This window comes from Nerophis ophidion, linkage group LG01 (assembly GCF_033978795.1).
Source record: "Nerophis ophidion isolate RoL-2023_Sa linkage group LG01, RoL_Noph_v1.0, whole genome shotgun sequence".
Taxonomy (NCBI): Eukaryota; Metazoa; Chordata; class Actinopteri; order Syngnathiformes; family Syngnathidae; genus Nerophis; species Nerophis ophidion.
In genome coordinates, this window is record NC_084611.1 from 22,456,122 (window position 1) to 22,483,082 (window position 26,961).

At 39.6% G+C, this 26,961-nt stretch overlaps 2 protein-coding genes across 2 annotated transcripts in view; one reads left to right on the top strand and one right to left on the bottom strand.

The window, feature by feature from the left end:
- Positions 1–4,678, bottom strand: part of LOC133551615 (myogenesis-regulating glycosidase-like) — a 40,476-nt gene extending 35,798 nt beyond the window's left edge. The window contains exon 1 of the mRNA XM_061898540.1: positions 4,566–4,678. Coding sequence (XP_061754524.1) covers positions 4,566–4,645 — 80 coding nt within the window. The 5' untranslated portion in view covers positions 4,646–4,678. The remainder of the gene's footprint in view (positions 1–4,565) is intronic.
- On the top strand, positions 2,012–26,442 carry LOC133551632 (izumo sperm-egg fusion protein 1). Its single transcript, XM_061898570.1, has 10 exons — positions 2,012–2,317; positions 4,349–4,423; positions 7,144–7,227; positions 7,319–7,339; positions 7,423–7,512; positions 7,633–7,757; positions 15,735–15,885; positions 17,183–17,336; positions 22,021–22,079; positions 22,235–26,442. The coding sequence occupies exons 1-10, from the start codon at positions 2,089–2,091 to the stop codon at positions 22,285–22,287; spliced, it is 1,041 nt and encodes a 346-aa protein (XP_061754554.1). The 5' UTR covers positions 2,012–2,088; the 3' UTR covers positions 22,288–26,442.
- The last annotated feature ends 519 nt before the right edge of the window (positions 26,443–26,961 follow it).

A 26,961-nucleotide genomic window follows, 5' to 3' on the forward strand; every position in this document is an offset into this window, starting at 1 on the left:
GACGTGCCAGCAACTTGAGGGTTGCAGGTTCGATTCCCGCTTCCGCCATCCTAGTCACTGCCGTTGTGTCCTTGGGCAAGGCACTTTACCCACCTGCTCCCAGTGCCACCCACACTGGTTTAAATGTAACTTAGATATTGGGTTTCACTATGTAAAGCGCTTTGAGTCACTAGAGAAAAGCGCTATATAAATATAATTCAATTCACTTCACTTCGTCGTCGGTATATGTATTTATGTGTCCTCTCTAACACATTTAATAACTTGGCGCGGTTGTTTTGACGTTTCTGACACCATGTAGAAATCAGTGACACACACACGGCTGTCCCCTTCAGTGGTGTAGACTTTTTACTGAACCAACTGCGCATGCTCCAAACATACATAAACAACTACAGATGCCCATAAGGGACATCCACTACAGCTACCATTAAAAAGAGGCCAATACATATACATGTCAACATGCCAAATATCGGTGCTGTCAATAACATCTTGTACAAAACCAGCACTCTTTTACTATGAAGCGACCCTGTTGTAACACGTGGCTTGGCATTGTCTTGCTGAAATAAGCAGGGGCGTCCATGATAACGTTGCTTAGATGCCTACATATGTTGCTCCAAAACCTTTCAGCATTAGTGGTGCCTTCACAGATGTGTAAGTTACCCATGCCTTGGGCACTAATACGCCCCCATACCAGATGCTGCCTTTTGAACTTTGCGTCTATAACAATCCTCTCTGTTCCGGAGGACACAACATCCACAGTTTCCAAAAAACAATTTGAAATGTGGACTCGTCCGACCACAGAACACTTTTCCACTTTGCATTAGTCCATCTTAGATGAGCTTGTTATATCTGTTACACACTGTCGCTTTTTGAAGCATTTAAGTCTCACCTTAAAACTCATTTGTATACTCTAGCTTTTAAACTGACCTCCTTTTTAGTCCAGTTGATCTGCCGCTTCTTTTCTTTTTCTCCTCTGTCCCCCCTTCCCTTGTGGAGGGGGTCCGGTCCGATGGCCATGGATGAAGTACTAGCTGTCCAGAGTCGGGACCCAGGATGGACCGCTCGTCGGGACCCAGGATGGACCACTCGCCTGTGTATCGGTTGGGGACATCTCTACGCTGCTGATCCGACTCTGCTTGGATGGCTTCCTGTGGACGGGACTCTCGCTCCTGTCTTGGATCCGCTTTGAACTGAACTCTCGCAGCTGTGTTGGATCCACTATCGATTGAACTTTCACAGTATCATGTTAGACCCGCTCGACATCCATTGCTTTCACATACATGGTCCTCTCCAAGGTTCTCATAGTCATCATTGTCACCGATGTCCCACTGGGTGTGAATTCTCCTTGCCCACTGGGTGTGAGTTTTCCTTGCCCTTATTTGGGTTCTTCCGATGATGTCGTAGTGGTTTGTGCAGCCCTTTGAGACACTTGTGATTTCGGGCTAAATAAATAAACATTGATTGATTGATTGATTGATTGATTGATTGATTGATTGATGCAGTACCGCCTGAGCCTCTGAGGAATCGAAGGTCAAGGGCATTCAATGTTGGTTTTCGGCCTTGCTGCTTACCTGCAGTGATTTCTCCAGATTCTCTGAGCCTTTTGATGATATTACGGACCCTAGATGGTAAAAATCCCTAAATTCCTTGCTGTTGGACAATTTACTCACGCATTTATTCACAAAGTGGTGACCCTCGCCCCATCCTGGTTTGTAAATGACTTAGCATTTCATGGAAGCTGCTTTCATACCCAATCATGTCACCCACCTGTTCCCAATTAGCCTGTTCACCTGTGGGATGTTACAAATAAGTGTTTGATGAGCCTACCTCAACTTTTTTCAGTCTTTTTGGTCACTTATGCAAAACTAATTCCAAATCTAATATTTGCAAAAAATAAAGTTTTCAAGTTCAAATGTTAAGTATCTTGTCTTTGTAATTCATTCAATTGAATATAAGTATTTTAAAATCATTGTATTTTGTTTTTATTTACGATTTAAACAACGTGCCAACTTCACTTGTTTTAGGTTTCGTACATTTTAGTGGTAATGTTCCATTTATTTGGTTAGTTGAAAAATATATGTGGCATGAATCATGACGAGAGCCTGTTTTTGCTTAAAACAGGTTATGGTGCTGGCGCTGATGCTTTGCTGTGCCGCTGTGAGCCAAGCCTGTCTGCAGTGTGACCGCAGCATCAGGAGCATGCATGAAGAGTTCACTCTCACTGGCCCAACTCCTGCTGTACAGATTGACCTGCAAAAAATTACCAATCAGGCTTATGCTAATTACAAGAGTACTAGCCTTTCTTTGAAGGGTGTCATAGGTGAGAACTACCCAGTGTGATATTTCCGGAAGTTTACCTTCTTGCTAGTGGTAGTTTCCAATTTTAATCAAGTACCTTCTCCAAGTACTGTACTTACTGTACATTCCTTCTTAGTCTTTAACCCAGGGGTCGGGAACCTTTTTGGCTGAGAGAGCCATGAAAGCCAAATATTTTAAAATGTATTTCCGTGAGAGCCATACAATATTTTTTTTAACACTGAATACAACTAAATGCGAGCATTTTTAAGTAAGACCAAGATTTTTTGAGTATATTAAGCCTCTTATGTAGGGATGGTATAGCTTGGGTGGTAGAGTGACCGTGCCAGCAACTTGAGGGTTCCAGGTTCGATCCCCGCTTCCGCCAACCTAGTCACTGCCGTTGTGTCCTTGGCCAAGACGCTTTACCTCCCAGTGCCACCCACACTGGTTTAAATGTAACTTGGATATTGGGTTTCACTATGTAAAGCGCTTGTGATGAGGTGGCGACTTGTCCAGGGTGTACTCCGCCTTCCGCCCGATTGTAGCTGAGATAGGCTCCAGCACCCCCCGTGACCCTGAAGAGAATAAACGGTTAAAAAATGGATGGATGGATGGATATGTAAAGCGCTTTGAGTCACTCGAGAAAAGCGCTATATAAATATAATTCACTTCACTCATTCTTTTTAATAACATTGTTATTCTGAAGCTAACCAATAATAAATAAAATACTTCTTACCATCAATGCGACTTCTTGAACAGGTGTGGTAGAAACGGATGGATGGATTGAAATGCATGAGAAAGTTTTATATTTTTTTAACGTTATTTTTAAGACTGTGATTACCAGTGGAATTATTCGTTACTTATCCTACTGAAAGTAGATTTTCTTATTTAAACGGGGATAGCAGGTCCATTCTATGTGTCATACTTGATCATTTTGCGATATTGCCATATTTTTGCTGAAAGGATTTAGTAGAGAACATCCACGATAAAGTTCACAACTTATGGTCGCTAATAAAAAAGCCTTGCCTGTACCGGAAGTAGCAGACGATGTGCGCATGATGTCACGGGTTGTAGGGCTCCTCACATTGTTTACAATCATAGCCACCAGCAGCTAGAGCCATTCGGACCGAGAAAGCGACAATTTCCCCATTAATTTGAGTGAGAATGAAAGATTCGTGGATGAGGATAGTGAGAGTGAAGGACTAGAAAAAAAAGGCGAGGGCAGTGAGAGAGATTCAGATGTTATTAGACACATTTACTAGGATAATTCTGGAAAATCCCTTATCTGCTTATTGTGTTACTAGTGTTTTAGTGAGATTAAATGAAACCTCAATGTCGGAGGGGCGTGGCCACGGGTGTGGTGACCGCCAGTGCCTTCGGTGGGAGGAGGTAATAGTCCGCAGCTGCAGGAGGACGCAAGCTCCGCTCATGTCTCTGGTAAGAGCCGACTTATTAGCGCAATTTTCTCCCCGAAACCTGCTGGTTGACATGTGGTTGGGAACCATGTTCGCTTGACCGCTCTGTTCCATAGTAAAGCTTCACCTTCGGGAATTTTAAACAAGGAAACACCGTGTGTTTGTGTGGCTAAAGGCAGCCGCAATACACTGCTTCCCACCTACATCTTTCTACTTTGACTTCTCCATTATTAATTGAACAAATTGCAAAAGATTCAGCAACACAGATGTCTAGAATACTGTGTAATTATGCGATTAAAGCACACTACTTATAGCTTGGATCGGGCTGGAAAAAAATGTCCGCTACAACCGGTGACGTCAAACTCACGCGTCATCATTCCGCGACGTTTTCAACAGGACACTTCGCGGGAAATTTAAAATTGCAATATAGTAAACTAAAAAGGCCGTATTGGCATGTATTGCAATGTTAATATTTCATCATTGATGTATAAACTATCAGATTGCGTTGTTGGTAGTTGTGGGTTTCTGTAGGCCTTTTAAGCAATATCAGCTTAGATTTATCTGAGAGCCAGATGCAGTCATCAAAAGAGCCACAGGTTCCTTACCCCTGCTTTAACCACTCGTGCCTTATTGTTTAGATCCCACCACCTTGTACAGAGTCAAAACGGAGTACCAGAGTGAGTTTAACAGCTTCCTGAAAACAGCCCGCACGGGTAAGCAATCTAACACACTGTTTCCATGCATATATAATTATAGCGGAACTTCTTAAGTCGAATGTCAGCCGAGGTGGTACAACATGGTCAATATTCCAACTCAATACGTGTCACATATGAACGCCTTAAGGCACATGCTTACCTGGACTGATGCCCAGAGATGTTAGTCTCGTTTGCGACTAAAAATAGGTTGGGCGAGTATTGGAAAAAAAAAACATACATACAGATTTTAACCCTTTAATTAGCCTTAGACTCAGACTGACCGTGGACTCACTGACGTCACACGTTACTAAGCAACAGGCAGCGCCTTTTAAAGGCACACACACTGCTCCCATATGAGCATACTTGCCAACCGTCCCGATTTTTCCGGGAGTCTCCCGAATTTTAGTGCCCCTCCTTAAAATCTCCATTCTCCCGAATTCCTCACGATTTTCATCCAGACAACAATATTGAGGGCGTGCCTTGATGACACTGAATTTAGCGCTGCCGGCCCAGTCACATGTTGTAAGCGGCTTCTACCGACAAACTTAAGTGACTGCAAGACATACTTGTTCAACAGCCATACAGGTCACACTGACGGTGGCCGTATAAAAAACTTTAAGACTGTTACAAATATGCGCCACACTGAGAACCCACACCAAACAAGAATGACAAGCACATTTCGGTAGCACATCCACACCGTAACACAACATAAACACAACAGAACAAATACCCAGAAGTCCTTGCAGCACTAACTCTTCCAGGACGCTACAATATACACCCCCGCTACCACCAACAACCCCCCCCAATCAGTTTCAACGTTGGCAAGTATGCATATGAAACTTATCTCAACTGCTTTAAGCCAGATATCTGGAGTTTTTTTTTTAAGTAACGCATTAATTACTTTCTCTAGTAATTACCGGTACTTTCCCAAAGAGTAATTCAGTTACTTGTTTGGTAAAGTAATGAGTAAATGTAAATACATATTAAAAGTACGTTTCATAACACAGTCTGTCACACAGCATCATGACAGGTTTGTGTTCCTGGCTAAAATCTTTGTGTGTATAATAATGTTTCCCTATAAAAACACCATTGTTGAAGGTCAATTATTTTCATGTTGCTGCTGACGTTTGATGTTGTCCTTTTAAACCAGTACTTTATTTCACATTAGGGCTGCGGGATATATTGAATATACTCGATATATCTTGGGTTTGACTACATCGCGGATTTACAATACATGTATGCCATATATCGGGGGTCGCCAACCTATTTGAAACCAAGAGCTACTTCTTGGGTACTGATTAATGCGAAGAGCTACCAGTTTAATACACACTTAAAAAACTTTTGCCAGAAATAGCCAATTTGGTTCATTTACCTTTAATAAATAAATCTATATATATATAAAAAATTGGGTATTTCTGTCTGTCATTCCGTCGTACATTTTTTTTTCCTTTTATGGAAGGTTTTTTGTAGAGAATAAAAGATGAAAAAACACTTAATTGAAAGGTTTAAAAGAGGAGAAAACAGGAAAAAAAATTAATTTTGAAACATAGTTTATCTTCAATTTCGACTCTTTAAAATTCAAAATTCAACCGAGAAAAATGAAGAGAAAAACTAGCTAATTCGAATCTTTTTGAAAAAATTCAAAAAATTATTTATGGAACATCATTTGTAATTTTTCCTGATTAAGATTAATTTTAGAATTCTGATGACATGTTTTAAATAGGTTAAAATCCAATCTGCACTTTGTTAGAATATATAACAAATTGGACCAAGCTATATTTCTAACAAAGACAAATCATTTTTTCTTCTAGATTTTCCAGATTTTCTTTTTTTTAAAGAAATTCAAAAGACTTTGAAGTAAGATTTAAATTTGATTCTACAGATTGTCTAGATTTGCCAGAATAATTTTTTTGAATTTTAATCATAATAAGTTTGAAGAAATATTTCACAAATATTCTTTACAATGAAAAAAATAAATTTACTTGAATATTGATTTAAAGTGTCAGGAAAGAAGAGGAAGGAATTTAAAAGGTAAAAAGGTATATGTGTTTAAAAATCCTAAAATCATTTTTAAGGTTGTATTTTTTCTCTAAAATTGTCTTTCTGAAAGTTCTAAGAAGCAAAGTAAAAAAAAATAAATGAATTTATTTAAACAAGTGATGACCATGTCTTTAAAAAATGTTCTTGGATTTTCAAATTCTACTTGAGTTTTGTCTCTCTCAGAATTAAAAATGTCGAGCAAAGCGAGACCAGCTTGCTAATAAATAAATACAATTTAAAAAATAGAGGCAGCTCACTGGTAAGTGCTGCTATTTGAGCTATTTTTAGAACAGGCCAGCGGGCTAGTCATCTGGTCCTTACGGGCTACCTGGTGACCCCTGCAATATATAGATAATGAAACGCGGTGACGTTTTTCCCAACCGGGGATGTCACAAAGTGGGCAAATTCCAAAAAGCTGGTTTGAAAGAACTATGAAGAAAGGTAAGATTATTTTATAAATATGTCCGTCATGCCTCCATGGTTTGATTTAAACATTTTCGAGACTTATGCAGATCCCAAATAAACAACAGCAGGTACCAATAGGTAAGAAAAGTTGGTTTTGCATATAGGGCCCCTTTAAACAAATTCGGTCAAACAGCATCCAGGAAAAGATAGTTTAACCTTTAATGCTCCACTGTACTTGGTTTGGCAAGTCCCTCAACATTCAGCAGCTTTTGACACAGTTCTCTTTTCCAAAGGATCTATTGCAATGGCAACCATTACTATTATGGACAAAGGCAGGCAAATCTTACAAAAACACTTGGAAGTGTTCATCAGGGACGGTATTTACATTTAGGATTAGTGAGTGCACGTCATCGCCATAAAAAGTCATGCCGTCATATGAAATGCATTCTTTACGCTTGTCTCCCTCAGGATTGTGTCCAAACAAGTGTGGTGAGTGTTCCTTCTCCCTGCAGCCAAAAAAGAGGGTTCACGGTCGGAGGCACATTTGTGAGCACATGATGTCTGCATCACAGGGCTCCTGCAAAGACGAGTATTGGATTGCACCACATGCAACTACAAGATGCACATCTGTCCATCTCCATCTGGCCGAGAGGATTGTGGCGGTGCGTATAGCGCTGTTTGTGCGTGGATGGAGTGTACCGTTCTTCAACACTGCTTGTCCATATGGATGAAAACATTTAGTCCTCTCTCAATCCTCCCCTTTCCATATACCCTTTCTGTAGAATACCCGGTGGTGGCTAAGGAGGAAGGTCAGGCTGTACTGGACTGCTACCAACCATGGCATTCTCTTCTGTTGGGGAGCCGAGAGTACCACTACTCCCGGGCCCCTGCTGTGCCGAGAAACAAGGTGGACTTTCTCTTTGGTTGATCTTCACACATTGAACTATTGGTCTCATTTCATTGCTGTGCATGTGGTCTCCAAAGTACAACAATCGGTTTTGAAGCAGCGCCAAGTAACTTTTCAACTTTCAGAAAACATTTCCATAACTTTTGGGATGATACAACGGCTTAAAACTAGTTGAACGACACTTCTGTCATGGCCTGAAGGGTTCGGTATCGCCTTTCCTGGCACTTAGCATCATTGAAGAGGGTGGCAGGCAATGTGCAATTGCGCACTGCTCATTAGTCCTCTGCCCACGACAATTCTATGCCGCGCACAAAATCCAATAAAAAAATAGGCAATTTTCCAAGTAACTGACGACAAGAGGCGACAACGGAGACAACAGTTTTCGTTATCACTGTTCAATTATTGTAATGTCTGTCGAGACGCTTTGAGGTGGACATGAATTCCGTTTATTGAGCAAAACTCTTTATAAACACATGACCAAAAACATCCATCCATCCATCCATCCATCATCTTCCGCTTATCCGAGGTCGGGTCGCGGGGGCAACAGCCTAAGCAGGGAAACCCAGACTTCCCTCTCCCCAGCCACCTCGTCTAGCTCTTCCCGGGGGATCCCGAGGCGTTCCCAGACCAGCCGGGAGACATAGTCTTCCCAACGTGTCCTGGGTCTTCCCCGTGGCCTCCTACCGGTTGGACGTGCCCTAAACACCTCCCTAGGGAGGCGTTCGGGTGGCATCCTGACCAGATGCCCGAACCACCTCATCTGGCTCCTCTCGATGTGAAGGAGCAGCGGCTTTACTAAAAACATCCATCCATCCATTTTCTACCGCTTATTCCCTTTTGGGGTCGCGGGGGGCGCTGGCGCCTATCTCAGCTACAATCAGGCGGAAGGCGGGGTACACCCTGGACAAGTCGCCACCTAATCGCAGGGCCAACACAGACTGACAGACAAAATTCACACTCACATTCACACACTAGGGCCAATTTAGTGTTGCCAATCAACCTATCCCCAGGTGCATGTCTTTGGAAGTGGGAGGAAGCCGGAGTACCCGGAGGGAACCCACGCATTCACGGGGAGGACATGCAAACTCCACACAGATGGACCAAAAACATCTTTCTCACTTGTGCCAATACATGCACATATGGCACTGAGCCAGTGATGCGTTTATAGCCACACAAAAAGTCGGACATTTCGGATACCGCACATTCTGTGTAATTCCAGGTCGTTACCAATCAAATGTGTGCTCATTCTACTGTCATTTATTAAGAATCTTAATTTAGAAATATTAATCATGAAATACCGTTATTATATTAAAGAAATACTAATACAAAATATATACATTTTACAAACGGAAAGTTAAGCAATGTACACGTGATCCAGTGCTTACATCTCATTGTGCAACATGTGAATGTTTTAATGGGAACTAAATGCGCTATCTGAAAGGGGTACACATTATTTTCAAAGGAGGACCCCCACCCAGACACACAATACTAGTACACAGCTCATTGAAAAACAATATTTGTTGTTCTTGTCATTGTAAGTGGGCCAAAACACTTACATTAGAAAATGATCATATCGAAGTGACTGCTGTCATTTGATTAAAATAATAAGAAATTTAACTTGTTATTTAGTCAGGTTTGGGACAGCGGTGCTGCACATTGAGGCTGCAGGTGTGGCCTCAATGTACACGTCTGATGATACTCACATGTGCTCCACTGAATGCTCAAGGAGTTTTTGCGTGGACCCCGACTTAAACAAGTTGAAAAACTTATTCGGGTGTTACCATTTAGTGGTCAATTGTACGTAATATGTACTGTACTGTGCAATCTACTAATAAAAGTATCAATCAATCAATCAATGCTCACACACATAAAAAAATAGAGGGAACATTGGTGGCAGGAACCCTGCCAAAACAAAAAACTGCAAATGTGCTGACTTGGTTTATGGTAGGAGTCCCTAAACTAGTCTCCTAGCTGCCGGATCCGACCCATCAGGGTCCAAAATCCGGCCTGCGGGAAGTCCAAAGTTAAAAAAAAAGAAAAGTTTTTTTTTTTCTTTTTTCAAAAAAATCTATCCTTTCTAATCAATTTTCTTTTTACCGCTTGTTACTCTTGTGTATCCTAGCCACTCAGGCAAATCTTATGGTCTAAAAGTAAATTTTTCCATCGATGATGTGACATCAAGTGCGCACTCTTTCAGTCAATTAATGCGCGAGGAATATATATATATATATATATATATATATATATATATATATATATATATATATATATGTATGTATATATATTTCTCGTTGAGAAATGTTCTAAAACTGTTCGATAATTTACAAATTGGTGACCCCTGCCCCATCATTGTTTGTGAATGACTTAGCATTTCATGGAAGCTGTTTTTATACCAAATCATGGCACCCACCTGTTCCCATTTAGCCTGCACACCTGTGGGATGTTTCAAATAAGTGTTTGATGAGCATTCCTCAACTTTATCAGTATTTATTTCCACATTTTCCCAACTTCTTTGTCCCGTGTTGCTGGCATCAAATTCCAAAGTTAATGATTTTTCGGGGAAAAAAAAAAAAGTTTATCAGTTTGAACATCAAATATGTTGTCTTTGTAGCATATTCAGCTGAATATGGGTTGAAAATGATTTGCAAATCATTGTATTCCGTTTATGTTTACATCTAACACAATTTCCCAACTCATATGGAAACGATGTTTGTATATATACACAGCCCGGCCCCCGGCAAAACAGTTTTAACCCAATGCGGCCCCCGAGTCAAAAGGTTTGGGGACCCCTGCTTTACAGCATAAATCACTCCGCCTTTCTCTATTCGTTAAAAAGACGGAAGTCAATATTAACGCATTCGTGCCACAAGAAAACTAAAAGAAAAAGAACGCCTTCGTGCAATTACTGCTATCATGGCTATAGTGCCAAAAAGAACCAAAAAAACAATGTTTTGTCTGAGGAGACAAAAGAAAAAATGAGCTTAACCAGATAATAGAGTAGTCAGGATCAACATTGCCCCGGCTTTTACTTGCTGGCGTGAGCTTCAAGATGAGGAATTTCAAACTGACGCTGCCTTGGTTGCATGTCTTCCAGCTGGGCTCGAACGTGAATTTCGATGCTCAAATCAAAATGGTAATGCTATCTATGCTAGGCATCGGAAATGTGTGCAGTAGCAATAAATCGACACCTTCGAAAAACATTTTGTACCTATCTGTCTTTGCTTCAGACCTGCATCCGCCCCATATTTTGTTAGTGGCGTCCTGTTTGTAGCGCAATCCAAGATCATTTATTGATAGTGTCTGCTATTTAACATAAGCACAGCCATTAGAGATGCGCTGGTCATCAGGTGAAATGTTGTCTTTTCCTAGCAAAACACTACCACTTGGGTTCAGTGGCGTCACCAAAATCAACAAAACCTGAAAGTTCTTGAATTAATTTGCTTCTAAAGTTAGATTTCTCCTTTTTGGTTGAGAACAATTGTTTCCCATTCTTGGCTAACAGCTACTTGTTTGCATTTTTTTAGTTAGCTGTTTTTTAGTTGTAGTCGATCAGTGGTTCTCAAACTTTTTTCACTAAGGAACACATCAGAAAAAAAAACTGGCTTTCCAAGTACCACCATGATGACCAACAATAAAATACAGTAGCACAGTAGGCCTAAGTATTCATTAAAACAAGGCAGATGTTTTATTTATTATATTTAATATGTTGACCGCAGTCGGGGTCGGCAACCTAAAATGTTGAAAGAGCCATATTGCACCAAAAATACAAAAACAAATATGTCTGGAGCCGCAAAAAAATAAAAGCCATATTACATAAAGATAGTGTCATGAGATATAAATTGAATTAAGAGGACTTAAAGGAAACCAATTGAGCTCAAATATAGCTACAAATGAGACATAATGATGCAATATGTATATATAACTAGCCTAAATAGCATGTTAGCATCAATTAGCTTGCAGTCATGTAGTGACCAAATATGTCTGATTAGCACTCCATACAACTCAATAACGTCAACAAAACTCACCTTTGTGCATTCATGCACAACGTTAAAAGTTTGGTGGACTAAATGAGATGGAAAAAGAAGTGGCACAAAACACGTCTTGGAAAGTCGGCGAACGTTATACATGTAAACAAACTGCGGTGAGTTCAAGGACCGCCAAAATTAGTAGGACAAAACGCTCCCCCCCATGTTTAATACAAACAGTGTGCTTTATAACAATTAGGGAGGTTTGTGTCATGTTTGTCCTACAGAAACTATATTAAAACAACACATATATTTTTTATCTTTTTCCTCATCTTTTTCCATTTTTCATACCTTTTTGAAAAAGCTCCAGAGAGCCACTAGGGCGGCGCTATAAAGCATGCGGCTCCAGAGCCGCGGGTTGTCGACACCCGGACTACAGTAATAATAGACATAGTTTGAACAGTAACATTGTGTTTGAATATAGAAAAATAAAACACTGTACTTTAATCAAGTGATTATTTGGACTACCACTAGATGGAGCTAGTGTAACACTAGTGTATTTCCCCATATTTCCACTCAATCAGAATCAGAAATACTTTATTAATCCCCGAGGGGAAATTGATCTAAACTCAGATTATATTAGCACTGTAAACAGTATAGAACAGGCCTGGGTATAATTATTTTCTCTCGGGGCCAAATTTAGAGAAAAAAATGTGTCTGGGTGGTCGGTATATCTATTTTTAGGAACACTAATACAAAACCTCACAATAATGTCTGATTGAATGCTAAAAACGATACGACGAACTGCCTTAAAAAAGGAATGGAATTTATTTATTTTTTTACTGAAAGAGACACCTGGAATGTACATGAAAATAAAGAATGTGGGATTTACAATATTAAATATTAACGATAAAACACTGAAGATTGACAACATATGAACGTCACCCCCACCCCCCGATTGAAATATTTTACAATCAAGCAAAATGCAACAAAAATGCAACAAACAGCAAAATATGAACGCGAAGGGTAAAAAAAACCCACTTTCAATCTAATATATGTGATATATCACTACGTTTTAGAACTTTGTTGTAAAAATCTCCTTCCACGTCTGTCCCTGACACCCACATTTCAGGGCCTGGAAACACTCTGTGGAAACGCTCCCCACCCACACTGCTTGGTGCCACGTCTGAGCTGCTGTAACTTAGATGACCATAGTAACTAATTAGATTACCATAGTAACTAGCATATCATGCAAAAGTCACAGATTCCAACCATTGAAAGACTTAGTATAGTTCGAGACTAACAGTCATTTAAAAACATCGCACATCATAATGGGAGCTACAGTTTAAAGATCTAAAACAAAAAATTATGGGAATGTCTGGCGGGCTGCATGTGGCCCCCAGGCCTTAATTTGCCCAGGTCTGGAATAGAATAAGGATAGATTTTTGGTCCAGAAGTATTTTGCAAAGGTGCAAAGTTACAGCACGATGTGAACGTTTGTCTTTGAGTTCATATGTAGACACACGTTTTACCTGATTTGGATAACTTTCCCCGCGACCCCGAACAGGACAAGCGGTAGAAAATGGATGGATGGATGGATGGATAACTTTCCATTAGATAATTAGTTGCAGTACTTTTCTAAAATGAAGTAAAAACAGAAAGACACAGACCAAAAAGCGAACAATTGCTATTATTATTTTTGTTGCTAGAATTAAGCGATGTGTCACTTTTATTGTAAATATTTACCCGAAATCAGAGGATAATGTTAATATCAAGCTGCGAAGCAGGGTTTGGAGGGGGAGGAGCGAGCTGGCAGAGCATAGCATTATCAAGGCTTTAAAGGCCTACTGAAATGAGATTTTCTTATTTAAACGGAGATAGCAGGTCCATTCTATGTGTCATACTTGATCATTTTGCGATATTGCCATATTTTTGCTGAAAGGATTTAGTAGAGAACATCGACGATAAAGTTTGCAACTTTTAGTGCTGATAAAAAAGCCTTGCCTTTACCGGAAGTCGCAGACGATGACGTCACAAGGGTGAGGGCTCCTCACATCCTCACATTGTTTATAATCAGAGCCTCCAGCAGCAAGAGCTATTCGGACCGAGAAAATGACAATTTCCCCATTAATTTGAGCGAGGATGAAAGATTTGTGGATGATATTGATAGCTAAAGACTAGAAAGAAAAAAATAAAAATAAAATAAAGTTTAAAAAAAAGGCGATTGCATTGGGACGGATTCAGATGTTTTTAGACACATTTACTAGGATAAATGTGGGAAATCCCTTATCTTTCTATTGTTTTGCTAGTGTTTTAGTGAGATTAAATAATACCTGATAGTCGGAGGGGTGTATCCACGGGTGTCTTGAGGCCAGTGTCTGAGGTTAGTCGATGGCAGATTCAAGGACGGCGCAAACTCCACAGAACTCCGGTAAGAGGCGACTTTTTAACACAATTTTCTCACCGAAACCTGCCGGTTGACAAGTGTTCGGGAACCATGTTCGCTTGACCGCTCTGATCCATAGTAAAGCTTCACCTCCGGGAATTTTAAACAAGGAATCACCGTTTGTTTGTGTGGCTAAAGGCTAAAGCTTCCCAATTCCATCTTTCTACATTGACTTCTCCATTATTAATTGAACAAATTGCAAAAGATTCAGCAACACAGATGTCCAGAATACTGTTCAATTGCGTGATGAAAAGAGATGACTTTTAGCCGCTAATGGTGCTGCGCTAATATTTCCTGACAGTCCGTGACGTCACGCGTCATCATTCCGCGACGTTTTCAACAAGAAACTCCGCGAGAAATTTAAAATTGCAATTTAGTAAACTAAACCGGCCGTATTGGCATGTGTTGCGATGTTAATATTTCATCATTAATGTATAAACTATCAGACTGCGTGGACGGTAGTAGTGGGTTTCAGTAGGCCTTTAAGAGTGTCTAAAATCACCATTTTTATGGGTGTCTCATGTATTTTTACTATTTACTAGAGGTCTCAGATCGTAACTCTACCCTTGGAGCAATGATCTACTGTACTGGATATATTACCAAGAAAAGAAAGACAGTCTTAAGCCATGTTCTTGTTTTCGACCTAAGACGTTCCAAGTGCGATATTTCCTACTTTGCATGGAAGCATGTTCGACACAGGAAGTGAGTAAAATAATAGTCCGATTATGATCGAGCAGTGGTTCTCAAATGGGGGTACTTGAAGGTATGCCAAGGGGTACGGGAGATTTTTTTTTAAATATTCTAAAAATAGCAACAATTCAAAAATCCTTTATAAATATATTCATTGAATAATAATTCAACAAAATATGAATGTAAGTTCATAAACTGTGAAAAGAAATGCAACAATGCAATATTCAGTGTTGACAGCTAGATTTTTTGTGGACATGTTCCATAAATATTGATGTTAAAGATTTCTTTTTTTGTGAAGGAATGTTTGGAATTAAGTTCATGGATCAAGATGGATCTCTATTACAATCCCCAAAGAGAGCACTTTAAGTTGATGATTACTTCTCTGTGTAAAAATATTTATTCATAATTGAAGTTTTTAGTGTTTCTTATATCTTTTTTTCCAAATAGTTCAAGAAAGACCACTACAAATTAGCAATATTTTGTACTGTTATACAATTTAATAAGTCAGAAACTGATGACATAGTGCTGTATTTTACTTTATCTCTTTTTTTCAACCAAAAATGCTTTGCTCTGATTAGGGGGTACTTGAATTAAAAAAATGTTCACAGGGGGTACATCACTGAAAAAAGGTTGAGAACCACTGTGATAGACGACTGTATTTGCCCAGACAAAGAAAGGTTACGAATAAATGAACTCTGCTTCTCCCAACCCCTATTCAGACATGTAGAATTGTCTTGAAAATTATCTTTAAACTCACTTTGTTAAACATTTTCCAAGTAAAAAACTCACGAACGTCACTGTGACCAGCAGTCCACAGTTCAGTGTATGTGGACCACCTTCCCTAACTTTGTGCACTTTATCACTTTATGTGTGCAGCTCAGTGGGACTAACTTTAAAAACTTGGTAGTGATGGACGACGCGTTCATGGTGTTAAATCAGCTCCGATTGGACGAACAAGGAAGGTACCAGTGCTCCCTGCGGGCCAAGGATGGAACCCTGTTCTACCAAGTTACATACCTCCTGAAGGGTAAAGTGTGAACATGTAGGATCCATTTTCTTTTGACCTTCAGATTACATGACAATCGGTGAATTTGGAAGGGGTCTCAAAGTGGCAGTTTGAGAAACCGGTATTCGAATGTTGTTACACTATAATGCCAAAAGCATTTGGCCACATGTCTTGACTCACTTATGAACTCGAAGTGCCATCCCAGTCCTTACCCATAGGGCTCAATATAATGTCAGTCCACCTTTTGCAGCTACAGTGGGGCAAAAAGTATTTAGTGCAAGTTCTCCAACTTAAAATGATGACAGAGGTCTGTAATTTTCATCATAGGTACACTTCAACTGTGAGAGACAGAATGGGAAAAAAAATCCAGGAATTCACATTGTAGGAATTTTAAAGAATTTATTTGTAAATGAGGATGGAAAATAAGTATTTGGTCAACCATGGCCAAGCTCTCACTGATGGAAGGAGGTTTTGGCTCAAAATCTGAAAACACTTAGCCCCATTCATTCTTTCCTTAACATGGATCAATAGTCCTGTCCCCTTAGCAGACAAACAGCCCCAAAGCATGATGTTTCTACCCCCATGCTTCACAGTAGGTATGGTGTTCTTGGGATGCAACTCAGTATTCTTCTTCCTCCAAACACGACGAGTTGAGTTTATACCAAAAAGTTCTATTTTGGTTTCATCTGACCACATGACATTCTCCCAATCCTCTGCTGTATCATCCATGTATCCATTTTGGTATAAACTCAACTCGTCGTGTTTGGAGGAAGAAGAATACTGAGTTGCATCCCAAGAACACCAACCTACTGTGAAGCATGGGGGTGGAAACATCATGCTTTGGGGCTGTTTTTCTGCTAAGGGGACAGGACTGTTGAACGTTTAACCCTAACCCTAAACCCAACACTAACCTTAACCCTAACCAACTATTTTTCTTTATGCCTAGCCCTAACCCCATCCCCAACCCTAATCCTAAACCCAACCCCAACCCCAACCCTAACCCTAACCCTAATGGGGCCCAGAATTTGGTGCTATGCCCCTGGACCAGAAAGAAAATGTGCACTGCACAAAATAATAATACTCGCTTTTGAGTTTTGAAATTGTATTACAAATGTAATATCTTGATAATTGTAGCTAAATCTTTATATTTTTATCTAAATCGATTATATCCTCCTTTCAAAGCAAAGTAGATGGAAATGGGCCAAGACACTAAAATGTATGTGCTAAAATCAGATTCCAAAAAGTCTCAAAGTAATAACCCATTCTGATGTTCTATTTACCTCGACATGACTTGGAATTTCCTATATTTTTTTCACAGTCACTCCAAAGCTGACTCAAAGGTCCCGACCTATCATGACGTTGCCTTTACTGGCTCATGGCTACGACGAGTCGGTTGGCGTGCTGATGCCGCTCATGGCTGTGGTTACTACTCTGAGTCTGGCAGGGAGCCTATTCTTTGCTTTTTCCCTAAGGTAAGATTGTAAGCCTTAATGTGTGCACAGTAGCGTAAGCGCTCTTAATAACAAGGTGGTAAAAAGGTGCATGAAAATACATTTGTGGGTATTGTATACCATTGATAGTAATTGAAATTAGAAATCACATACAAACAAATTATGAAGAAACAAAAGCTATTGCTATATTGAGTGAAATAAAAAACAAAAATGGCTACATGTTATTAATTCTTGACAATAAATTAAATAGAAAATTGAAAAAAAATTGATAAATGACTACATATAGAAAAAAGTCCATTTGTTATTGCTTACAATACATAAGCCATGATGCGGATATATGGGGGAAGAATTCTAAAACAAACATGAATACCATATTTTTACTTCAAAAGAAAGACATTAAAATTGCTACCCACCAACAAACCCACTCGTATTTAAACAAAAACAGAAATTTCCCGACCTGATTGATCTTAATACAGCAGTTACTGTGCGTTTCCCACCTAGGCCTTCAGTGATGTAATCAAAATACCATAATTTAAGTCACCACATGACCATTGCTGGAGAAATACTATACAGAAACACATTTACACACTACTGGAAATTGAACCACCTCCCCAGTGTACAAAACAGACTATTTTTCTGGTGCATTTAAAAATCAATAAACCCACACCAGCAATAAAAACATCTTACATAGCAGTGCCAAAATGAAAATAATTGTAAAAACGATTAAATGTGAAAAAATAAAGAAATTCAATATTTGAACTCTTAATTTGTACTGCTCGTAGTCGGTTGATTCGAGTGGAAGTGGAGGGTAAACTATTTCTCCGCCGGGACCGCTGAGCTAGCTTCCAGGGTCGGCCGACCTCGTCTCACAAGATGTAGTTTTGTCTTTAAATATCCTTCTTGAAAATGGCTCCGTAAATATATTTGCCACCTAATGAATATTTTGTGGGTTAAAAAAGTGAGTACCGATTATTTCTCTGCTGGCCGGGTCTGGCTCCGGTTTCGCAAATAACAACTTGCGATCGGATACTCACTTGGGAGTGACAAGCGAGTATTAAACCACAATCACATTTAATGTAAGGCTTTGTCAGGCTTGCCACTGACTGTTTGTGTTTTAGTTTGTCCTCTGTGTGTATTTAGTATTTCCTGTTTTTAGTTCCTGTCAGCGCTCTTATTTTGTCTGTTTCCTGTTTTTTTCCCTTAGTTCCTGTCAGCGCACTTATTTTGTCTGTTTCCTGTTTTTTTCCCTGTGCGCTGTTTCTCCTCAGCTGCGGCTGAGGCCACACCTGGTGTCAATCAACCCGCTCCTATTTAAACCTGTTTTGTCCTCCAGTCGAGTGCTGGATTTTTGTCTTGTTGATGACTTCCGTATTGTTGCTCCTGTTGTGTCGTTTCATGTCAAGTCATTGCAGCGTAGCGGTAAGCTATCTTTCGGTACCTGTTTGTTTTTGTTACCTGCTTCCGTTTTGTTTTCACTCTACAAGTAACGACTTCTGTTTTCCTGTTTGCTACCCGCTAGCTTCCACGCTAGGCCCCTTTTGTTTCTTGCTAGCTTCCATGCTAAAGACCCTTTTGTTTGTTATCCGCCTCGTGCGCGTCCTTTGTTAGTACCCTTTTGTTTGTTCTTATTCAAATATTTTATTTAAATCATGTTTTCCTGCAAAATGCCTCCCTCCTCTGCATCTTGGGATTTGTCACCAACAAACTCTGACAGGCTTCCTAGATAGGATACTGTCAACATGATGTGATTGGCTATCGCAACTGTCTATCAACTGACCGTCCTTCGTTGGTTTACACTGCACACCAATGTTGATTCAGAAGAATTCATCCAGCACTGGCAACAAGCTGGCTGAATTCTGATTGGATCAAAGTTCTAAGGTTAAATAAAACAAGTAACACTGGCACCTAATATGACATGAAAAGACTATGAGAAATACTTATATACATTTATGGAAAGTCAATTAAAAACAAAATTAATTTTATGGATTTATGATCATGATTCATGTTAGGCCAGCAGAGAAGGCCTTGCTGGCCCTGACAGCCAACCACTGAGCAGTTTATAAAGCAAACTTCTAAACTGTTTCCAGTTTAGGCTGAAGCAGTCAATTTAAGATGAGCTGGTGTTTTCCAAAAATATAAAGCACAGACTACTCAGAAAAGCATGTGTATATCAGTTACAAGGATAACACTATGGAATAGTCTGGATGATGAAGTAAAATGAAGCAGCTCAATTAAAAGATATGAACGAATATATACATGTACACTTGGTAGCATAGAAAAATATAGAGTAATTGTATAAGAAAAAACTATGAGCACAAAACTGAACAGTTTTTGTGCAAATATTGTCTATAATGCATCAGTAATGTTGGAAATGGGCCCCGATGTCCTAAAACTTGAGTGATATATGTAATGAACACAGGAAGTGAACAAAAAATATAAAACTATTAGTGCTGTCAAATGATTTAAACAAAATCATGTAAATCGCACTTGAACTTTGATTGATTATGATTGATCACAGATTATTACAGGCATGTATTATTTAAAATAACTTAAAAAAACTCCCGATGTGGAAACAAATACAACTATTTTGTCAGATTCATTAAAAAAATATATTTAAATTGAATGCACATCATTTATTTGCTAAAAACTTGGTTACAGTTTTAGCTAAAATCCCATCAGGGTGTATTTTGAAGTGAAATTTACCAGCGAGGACGCCAGTCTGAATTGTCTTACTCATCTTTGCACTGACGTATGCATTGACCGGATCACTGAACGTATAACAATGCAATTTGCTGTCAAATTTGCTGTCAATATAAATTGTGTGATTAATCCATGTACAAACCCCGTTTCCATATGAGTTGGGAAATTGTGTTAGATGTAAATATAAAGGGAATACAATGATTTGCAAATAATTTTCAACCCATATTCAGTTGAATTTGCTACAAAGACAACATATTTGATGTTCAAACTGATCAACATGTTTTTTTTTGTTGCAAATAATCATCAACTTTAGAATTTGATGCCAGCAACACGTGACAAAGAAGTTGGGAAAGGTGGCAATGAATACTGATAAATTGAGGAATCCTCATCAAACACTTATATGGAACATCCCACAGGTGTGCAGGCCAATTGGGAACAGGTGGGTGCCATGATTGGGTATAAAAGCAGCTTCCATGAAATGCTAAGTAATTCACAAACAAGGATGGGGTGAGGGTCACCACTTTGTAAGCAAATTGTCGAATAGTTTCAGAACAACATTTTTCAACGAGCTATTGCAAGGAATTTAGGGATTTTACCATCTACGGTCTGTAAAATTATTAAAAAGTTCAGAGAATCTGGAGAAATCACTGCACGTAAGTGATGATATTACAGACTTTTGATCCCTCAAGCAGTACTGCATCAAAAACCGACATCAGTGTGGAAAGGATATCACCACATGGGCTCAGGAACACTTCATAAAACCACTGTCAGTAACTACAGTTGGTCGCTACACATGTAAGTGCAAGTTAAAACTCTACTACGCAAAGCCAAACCCATTTATCAACAATATCCTGAAACGCCGCCGGCTTGGCTGGGCCCGAGCTCACCTAAGGTGGATTGATGCAAAGTGGAAAGGTGTTCTGTAGTCTGACGAGTCCATATTTCAAATTTTATTTGATAACAGAGGACGTGGTGTCCTCCAGAACAAAGAGGAAAATAACCATTCGGATGTAGGCGCAAAGTTCAAAAGCCAGCGTCTGTGATGGTATGGGGGTGTATTAGTGCCCAAGGCATGGGTAACTTACACATCTGTGAAGGCACCATTAATGCTGAAAGGTCCATACAGGTTTTGGAGCAACATATGTTGTCATCCAAGCAACGTTATCATGGACACCCCTGCTTATTTCAGCAAGACAAGTGTTACAACAGCGTGGCTTCGTAAAAAAGAGTTTGGGTACTTTCCTGGCCTGCCTACAGTCCAGACCTGTCTCCCATCGAAAATGTGTGGCGCATTATGAAGCGTAAAATACGACAGCGGAGACCCCGGACTGTTGAACAACTGAAGCTCTACATAAAACAAGAATGGGAAAGAATTCCACTTCCAAAGATTCAACAATTAGTTTCCTCAGTTCCCAAACGTTTATTGAGTGTTGTTAAAAGAAAAGGTGATGTAACACAGTGGTGAACATGCCCTTTCCCAACTACTTTGGCACGTGTTCCAGCTATGACATTTTAAGCTAATTATTATTTGCAAAAAAAAAAAAAAGTTTATGAGTTTGAACATCAAATATCTTGTCTTTGTAGTGCATTCAATTGAATATGATTTGGAAAGGATTTGCAAATCATTGTATTCCGTTTATATTTACATCTAACACAATTTCCCAACTCATATGGAAACGGGGTTTGTATATATGATTAATGTGATCATTTTTTGTGATTGATCAAATGAGTTAACTTGTTATTGTTGACAGCCCTAATATAGTAAGTTTGGTGATTGTCGTGATGTGGATAAAGGGTGGGATTCAATAAGCTCTGCTCTGTCCTACTTTTTCTCGAACAAGATAATACATTTGCGTATCTGCTCTAATCGGTTTCCATGTCCGGAATAAAATAAACAAGCTAAAACAAATTCTTCACAGAAGTTATTGCATTACCAAGTAAATTGTCCTTCATAAGGATAAGTACAAACTGTGGTTGATGTATCAATGTGACCTTTGCTTTACAGAAAGATGCTGTTGAAGCAAAGAACCGAAGGGCAGACAACGAGAAGGAAAGATGACGAAGGTAATAACTCTCAATATTGTGTGAGACAGAAGCTGCAGACAGTAAATAATATCATCTGTAAGAGGAAATGTACAGTAGAAGATGTTTACCTTCCAATTCTTCTACATCCCTTATTTCTTTCTTTCTTTCTTTCTTTCTTTCCCATCACTGATAAGGCTCAGCAGCTGCTGCACTTCCTGAGAGTACTCAAGTACAACCTGGACTCTAACCTGCTGCTGACCTTCTACCGCTCATCCATTGAGAGTCTGCTGACATTACTGCGTCACAGCATGGTACAGCTGCTGCACCGTTGCAGACAAGGAGAGGCTCCAGAGAGTGGTAAAGGCAGCACAGCGAATCTTCGGCTGCCCCCTCCCCTCCCTGACAGACATTTACACCTCCCGCTGCCTCAGCAGAGCTTCCAACATTATCAAGGACAGTTCCCACCCTGGCTTTGATCTACAGGGTCATCAGGTCTAAGACAAACAGACTCAACAACAGTTTTTTCCCCAAAGCCATAACCACGGTAAACTCTATTGGCACTGATTTTATAGTTTAGCACCTCTCTGTGTCATACTTGCCAACCCTTCCGGATTTTCCGGGAGACTCCCGAAATTCAGCGCCTCTCCCGAAAACCTCGCGGGACAAATTTTCTCCCAAAATCTCCCAAAATTTAGGCGGAGCTGGAGGCCACGCCCCCTCCAGCTCCATGCGACCCTGAGTGATGTGTCGACAGCCTGTTTTCACGTCCGCTTTCGCACAATATAAACAGAGTGCCTGCTCAATGACGTTATAGCTGTAGAATGATCGAGGGCGAGTTCTTGGTTTCTTATTTGGGTTTATTGTTAGGCAGTCTCATTAGCGTCCTCCCAGCGCGGCAACAACACACAACAACAGCAGTCACGTTTTCGTCTACCGTAAAGTAATTTGTCTGCCGTAAACAGCAATGTTGTGACACTCTTAAACAGGACAATACTGCCATCTACTGTGCATGCATATGTGACAATAATATCTACGGCTTTTAGAGCAGTGGTTCTCAACCTTTTTTCAGAGATGTACCTGTGAACGTTTTTTTTAATTCAAGTGCCCCCTAATCAGAGCAAAGCATTTTTGGTTGAAAAAAAAAAAAGATAAAGAAGTAAAATACAGCACTATGTCATCAGTTTCTGATTCATTACATTGTATAACAGTGCAAAATATTGCTCTTTCTTGAACTATTTGGAAAAAATATATTAAAAAAATAAAATAAAAACTTGTTGAAAAATAAACAAGTGATTCAATTATAAATAAAGATTTCTACGCATACTGCGATAAGATTTGTGACTTGTCCAGGGTGTACGCCACCTTCCGTCTGATTATAGCTGAGATAGGCACCAGCGCCCCCCGCGACACCAAAGGGAATAAGCGGTAAAAAATGGATGGATGGATAGCTGTAAATATACTTCTCCCCTCTTAACCACCCCCCCAACAATGCCCCGCCCCCGACCACACCCCCCAACACCCCACCTCCCGAAATCGGAGGTCTCAAGGTTGGCAAGTATGCTAAAACACATATACGCAGATCTGAATACACACAGCCGGATTGATGTCCAGTCACTAATTGGTGCACATGGATGCGAAATGGATTACGGGCACACAGATTAAGATACACGTTTGCAAATAATTTTGCAACAATAATACTTTGATTTCTGAAGGATAGTGCTGAGATTCATTGAACTCCAGAACAAAAGCCTAAACAACATGACCAAGGTGTGCTTGTAGCTGACTTGGTGAAGTTTACGACGATAGCATTGAGACGATCAGCACCATACTGAAGCAGGATTTGATAAAGGCAATTTGACGCCCATCAAAAAAAATTTTTACGGACAATATTATTCCATTAAAATATAGAGACACTGTGGATGTAGTGTTTGACAGAGAAGCAGCTTCAAGAAGATACCACAGAAGCCTACTCTCCAAGATAAATGTTGTAAATTAGTATAACTTTACTTTATTAGTTGTTTGTAGTACATTCAATTGTATTTTTTTTATTCAATATTTCTTATTTAGTAGTTTGTTTTTCTTGTTAAAAAAGCATGTTAAAGGCCTAGTAAAACCCACTACTACCCACCACACAGTCTGATAGTTTATACATCAATGATGAAATATTAACATTGCAACACATGCCAATACGGCCTTTTTAGTTTACTAAATTACAATTTTAAATTTCCCGCGGAGTTTCTTGTTGAAAACGTCGCGTGCGCGTGATGTCACGGACTGTCAGGAAATATTAGCGCAGCACTATTTGCGGCTAAAAGTCGTCTCTTTTCATTGCGTAATTAAACAGTATTCTGGACATCTGTGTTGCTGAATCTTTTACAATTTGTTCAATTAATAATGGAGAAGTCAAAGTAGAAAGATGGAGTTGGGAAGCTTTAGCCTTTAGCCACACAAACACACGGTGATTCCTTGTTTAAAATTCCCGGAGGTGAAGCTTTACTATGTAATCAGAGCGGTCAAGCGAACATGGTTCCCGACCACTTGTCAACCGGCAGGTTTCGGAGAGAAAATTGTGTTAAAAAGTCGCCTCTTACCGGAGATCTGTAGAGTTTGCGCCGTCCTTGTATCTGCCGTGACTTCCCTCAGACACTGGCCTCAAGACACCCGTGGACACACCCCTCCGACTATCAAGTACTATTTAATCTCACTAAAACACTAGCAACACAATAGAAAGATGAGGGATTTCCCAGAATTATCCTAGTAAATGTGTCTAAAAACATCTGAATCTGTCCCGATGCAATCGCTTTTTTTTTTTAAACTTTTTATTTTATTTTATTTTTAGTCCTTCGCTATCAACATCATCATCCACGAATCTTTAATCCTCGCTCAAATTAATGGGGAAATTGTCGTTTTCTCGGTCCGAATAGCTCTTGCTGCTGGAGGCTCCCATTATAAACAATGTGAGGACGTGAGGAGCCCTCACCCTTGTGACGTCATCGTCTGCGACTTCTGGTAAAGGCGAGGCTTTTTTTATCACCACCAGAAGTTGCGAACTTTATCGTGGATGTTCTCTACTAAATCCTTTCAGCAAAAATATGGCAATATCGCGAAATAATCAAGTATGACACATAGAATGGACCTGCTACCCTTGTTTAAAAACGAAAATCTAATTTCAGTAGGCTTTTAATGTAAAAATCGGGGTGTGTTTGGTGTACCCAGAAAAAAAGTAATTGTAATTCATTTCAATGGGGAATACTGATTAGAGATACGGACGTTTTGAGTTACGAGCTCTGTCAGACCCAAATTTAACTTCATTTGTCAAGACGACACCGTATACCATGGGTGTCAAACTCTGGCCCGCCGTGTAATTTAATTTGGCCCTTGAGGCAATATCAAATTAACATTAAAGCTGGCCCGCCGGTACTATACAGCGGTAGCGCCGCTGTAACACCGCATTTACCGCTAATACTCATACTTGCCAACCATCCCGATTTTCCCGGGAGACTCCTGAAGTTCAATGCTTTTCCCAAAAATATCCCAGCGCAACCATTGTCCTGAATTTCTACCGATTATCCAAATATTGGGGGTGTTCCCTAAAGGCACTGCCTTTAGCGTTCTCTACAAACAGTGTGGAAAAAGTTAATGTTGATATTTACCTTAGAAGGCTGCAAATAGAAAAGAGGCATTACATTTTTTATTTCAAATTTGATTTAATATACCATTGATGTTTTTTGTTTGTTTTTTGAAAGTTGATTTTGCACCATTAAGTTATATAAGCGTTGCTTGTTCCATATTCAGTGTTAAAGCAAATCAGTGTAGCAAACTGAGCAATAAATAAATAATTCATGCACTTTCTCTTGCTACTTCAAGGCTTGAATGTTTGATTCATTCATTATTGTTATTTTATTTTCAAATGTATTATTAGCCTGTGGAAAAAGTTTATTTTGATATTTACCTCATAAGGCTGCAAATAGAAACGAGGCATTCAATTTTTATTTATATTTTATTTCATATGCCATTGATATTTTTTTATTATTATTATTTGAAACTCGATTTTGCATGTCACTGTAAAGTTATATAAGCATTGCTTGTACAATATTAAATGCAAAACTTGTTTGGGTCCCTATTAAAAGGTTCATTTGTTCAACCTTGCCCCGCTGCTTTGTTTAATTTTAAATTTTGGCCCACTCTGTATTTGAGTTTGACACCCCTGCCGTATACAAAGGATGCTGCACATGTTTCATCAATAATAGCCAACATATATGTAACGACTAGTCGGCACCGCGCTGTCCCTCCAGGAATGCATCGGCTCAAACACAGCAATAGGTAAGATAAGAATGAATTTAGTAAGTAACAAAAATAGGCTAAGAAACAAAAACACTGGAGCTAAGCAGAACAACAAACCAAAGGCGCTAGCATAAAGCTAGGAGTAACAAACAGAACACAAAAAAGGAAAAACAAATCATTAGCGTGAAAGCTAGAATAAAACAACGGCTTAGCGTGAAAGCTAAGCCGTTAGGTACCCAGAATGAACAACAAAAAAAGGCGAGCTTAAATAAGGGAGGTGATTAGAAAAACAGGTGTGCTGGGACCTTGAGTAGCAGGTGAAAACAATATGAAACCAGGGTGACAGACTAAACAGGAACTAAGGAGGTCGAACTACAAAATGTAAAACAGAAAAGAAAAAAACAAGAAAAAGTAAAGATCCGAGCAGCGGATCGCAACAATATATGATTCATCGTGAATCAAAGCACCAACACACAGTGCCCACGTGCACCAGAAAATCCCCAGACACTGCTCAGCTTTCCAGAACATTAGGCGCCAGCTGTCTCAAAGCTGCCTCCACAGCAGGGACAGGCTCCTCAGAATCAGGGTGTTGTGCGGTCACATGGGTGTTTATGATAGCATCTCGGATACTCTCAAC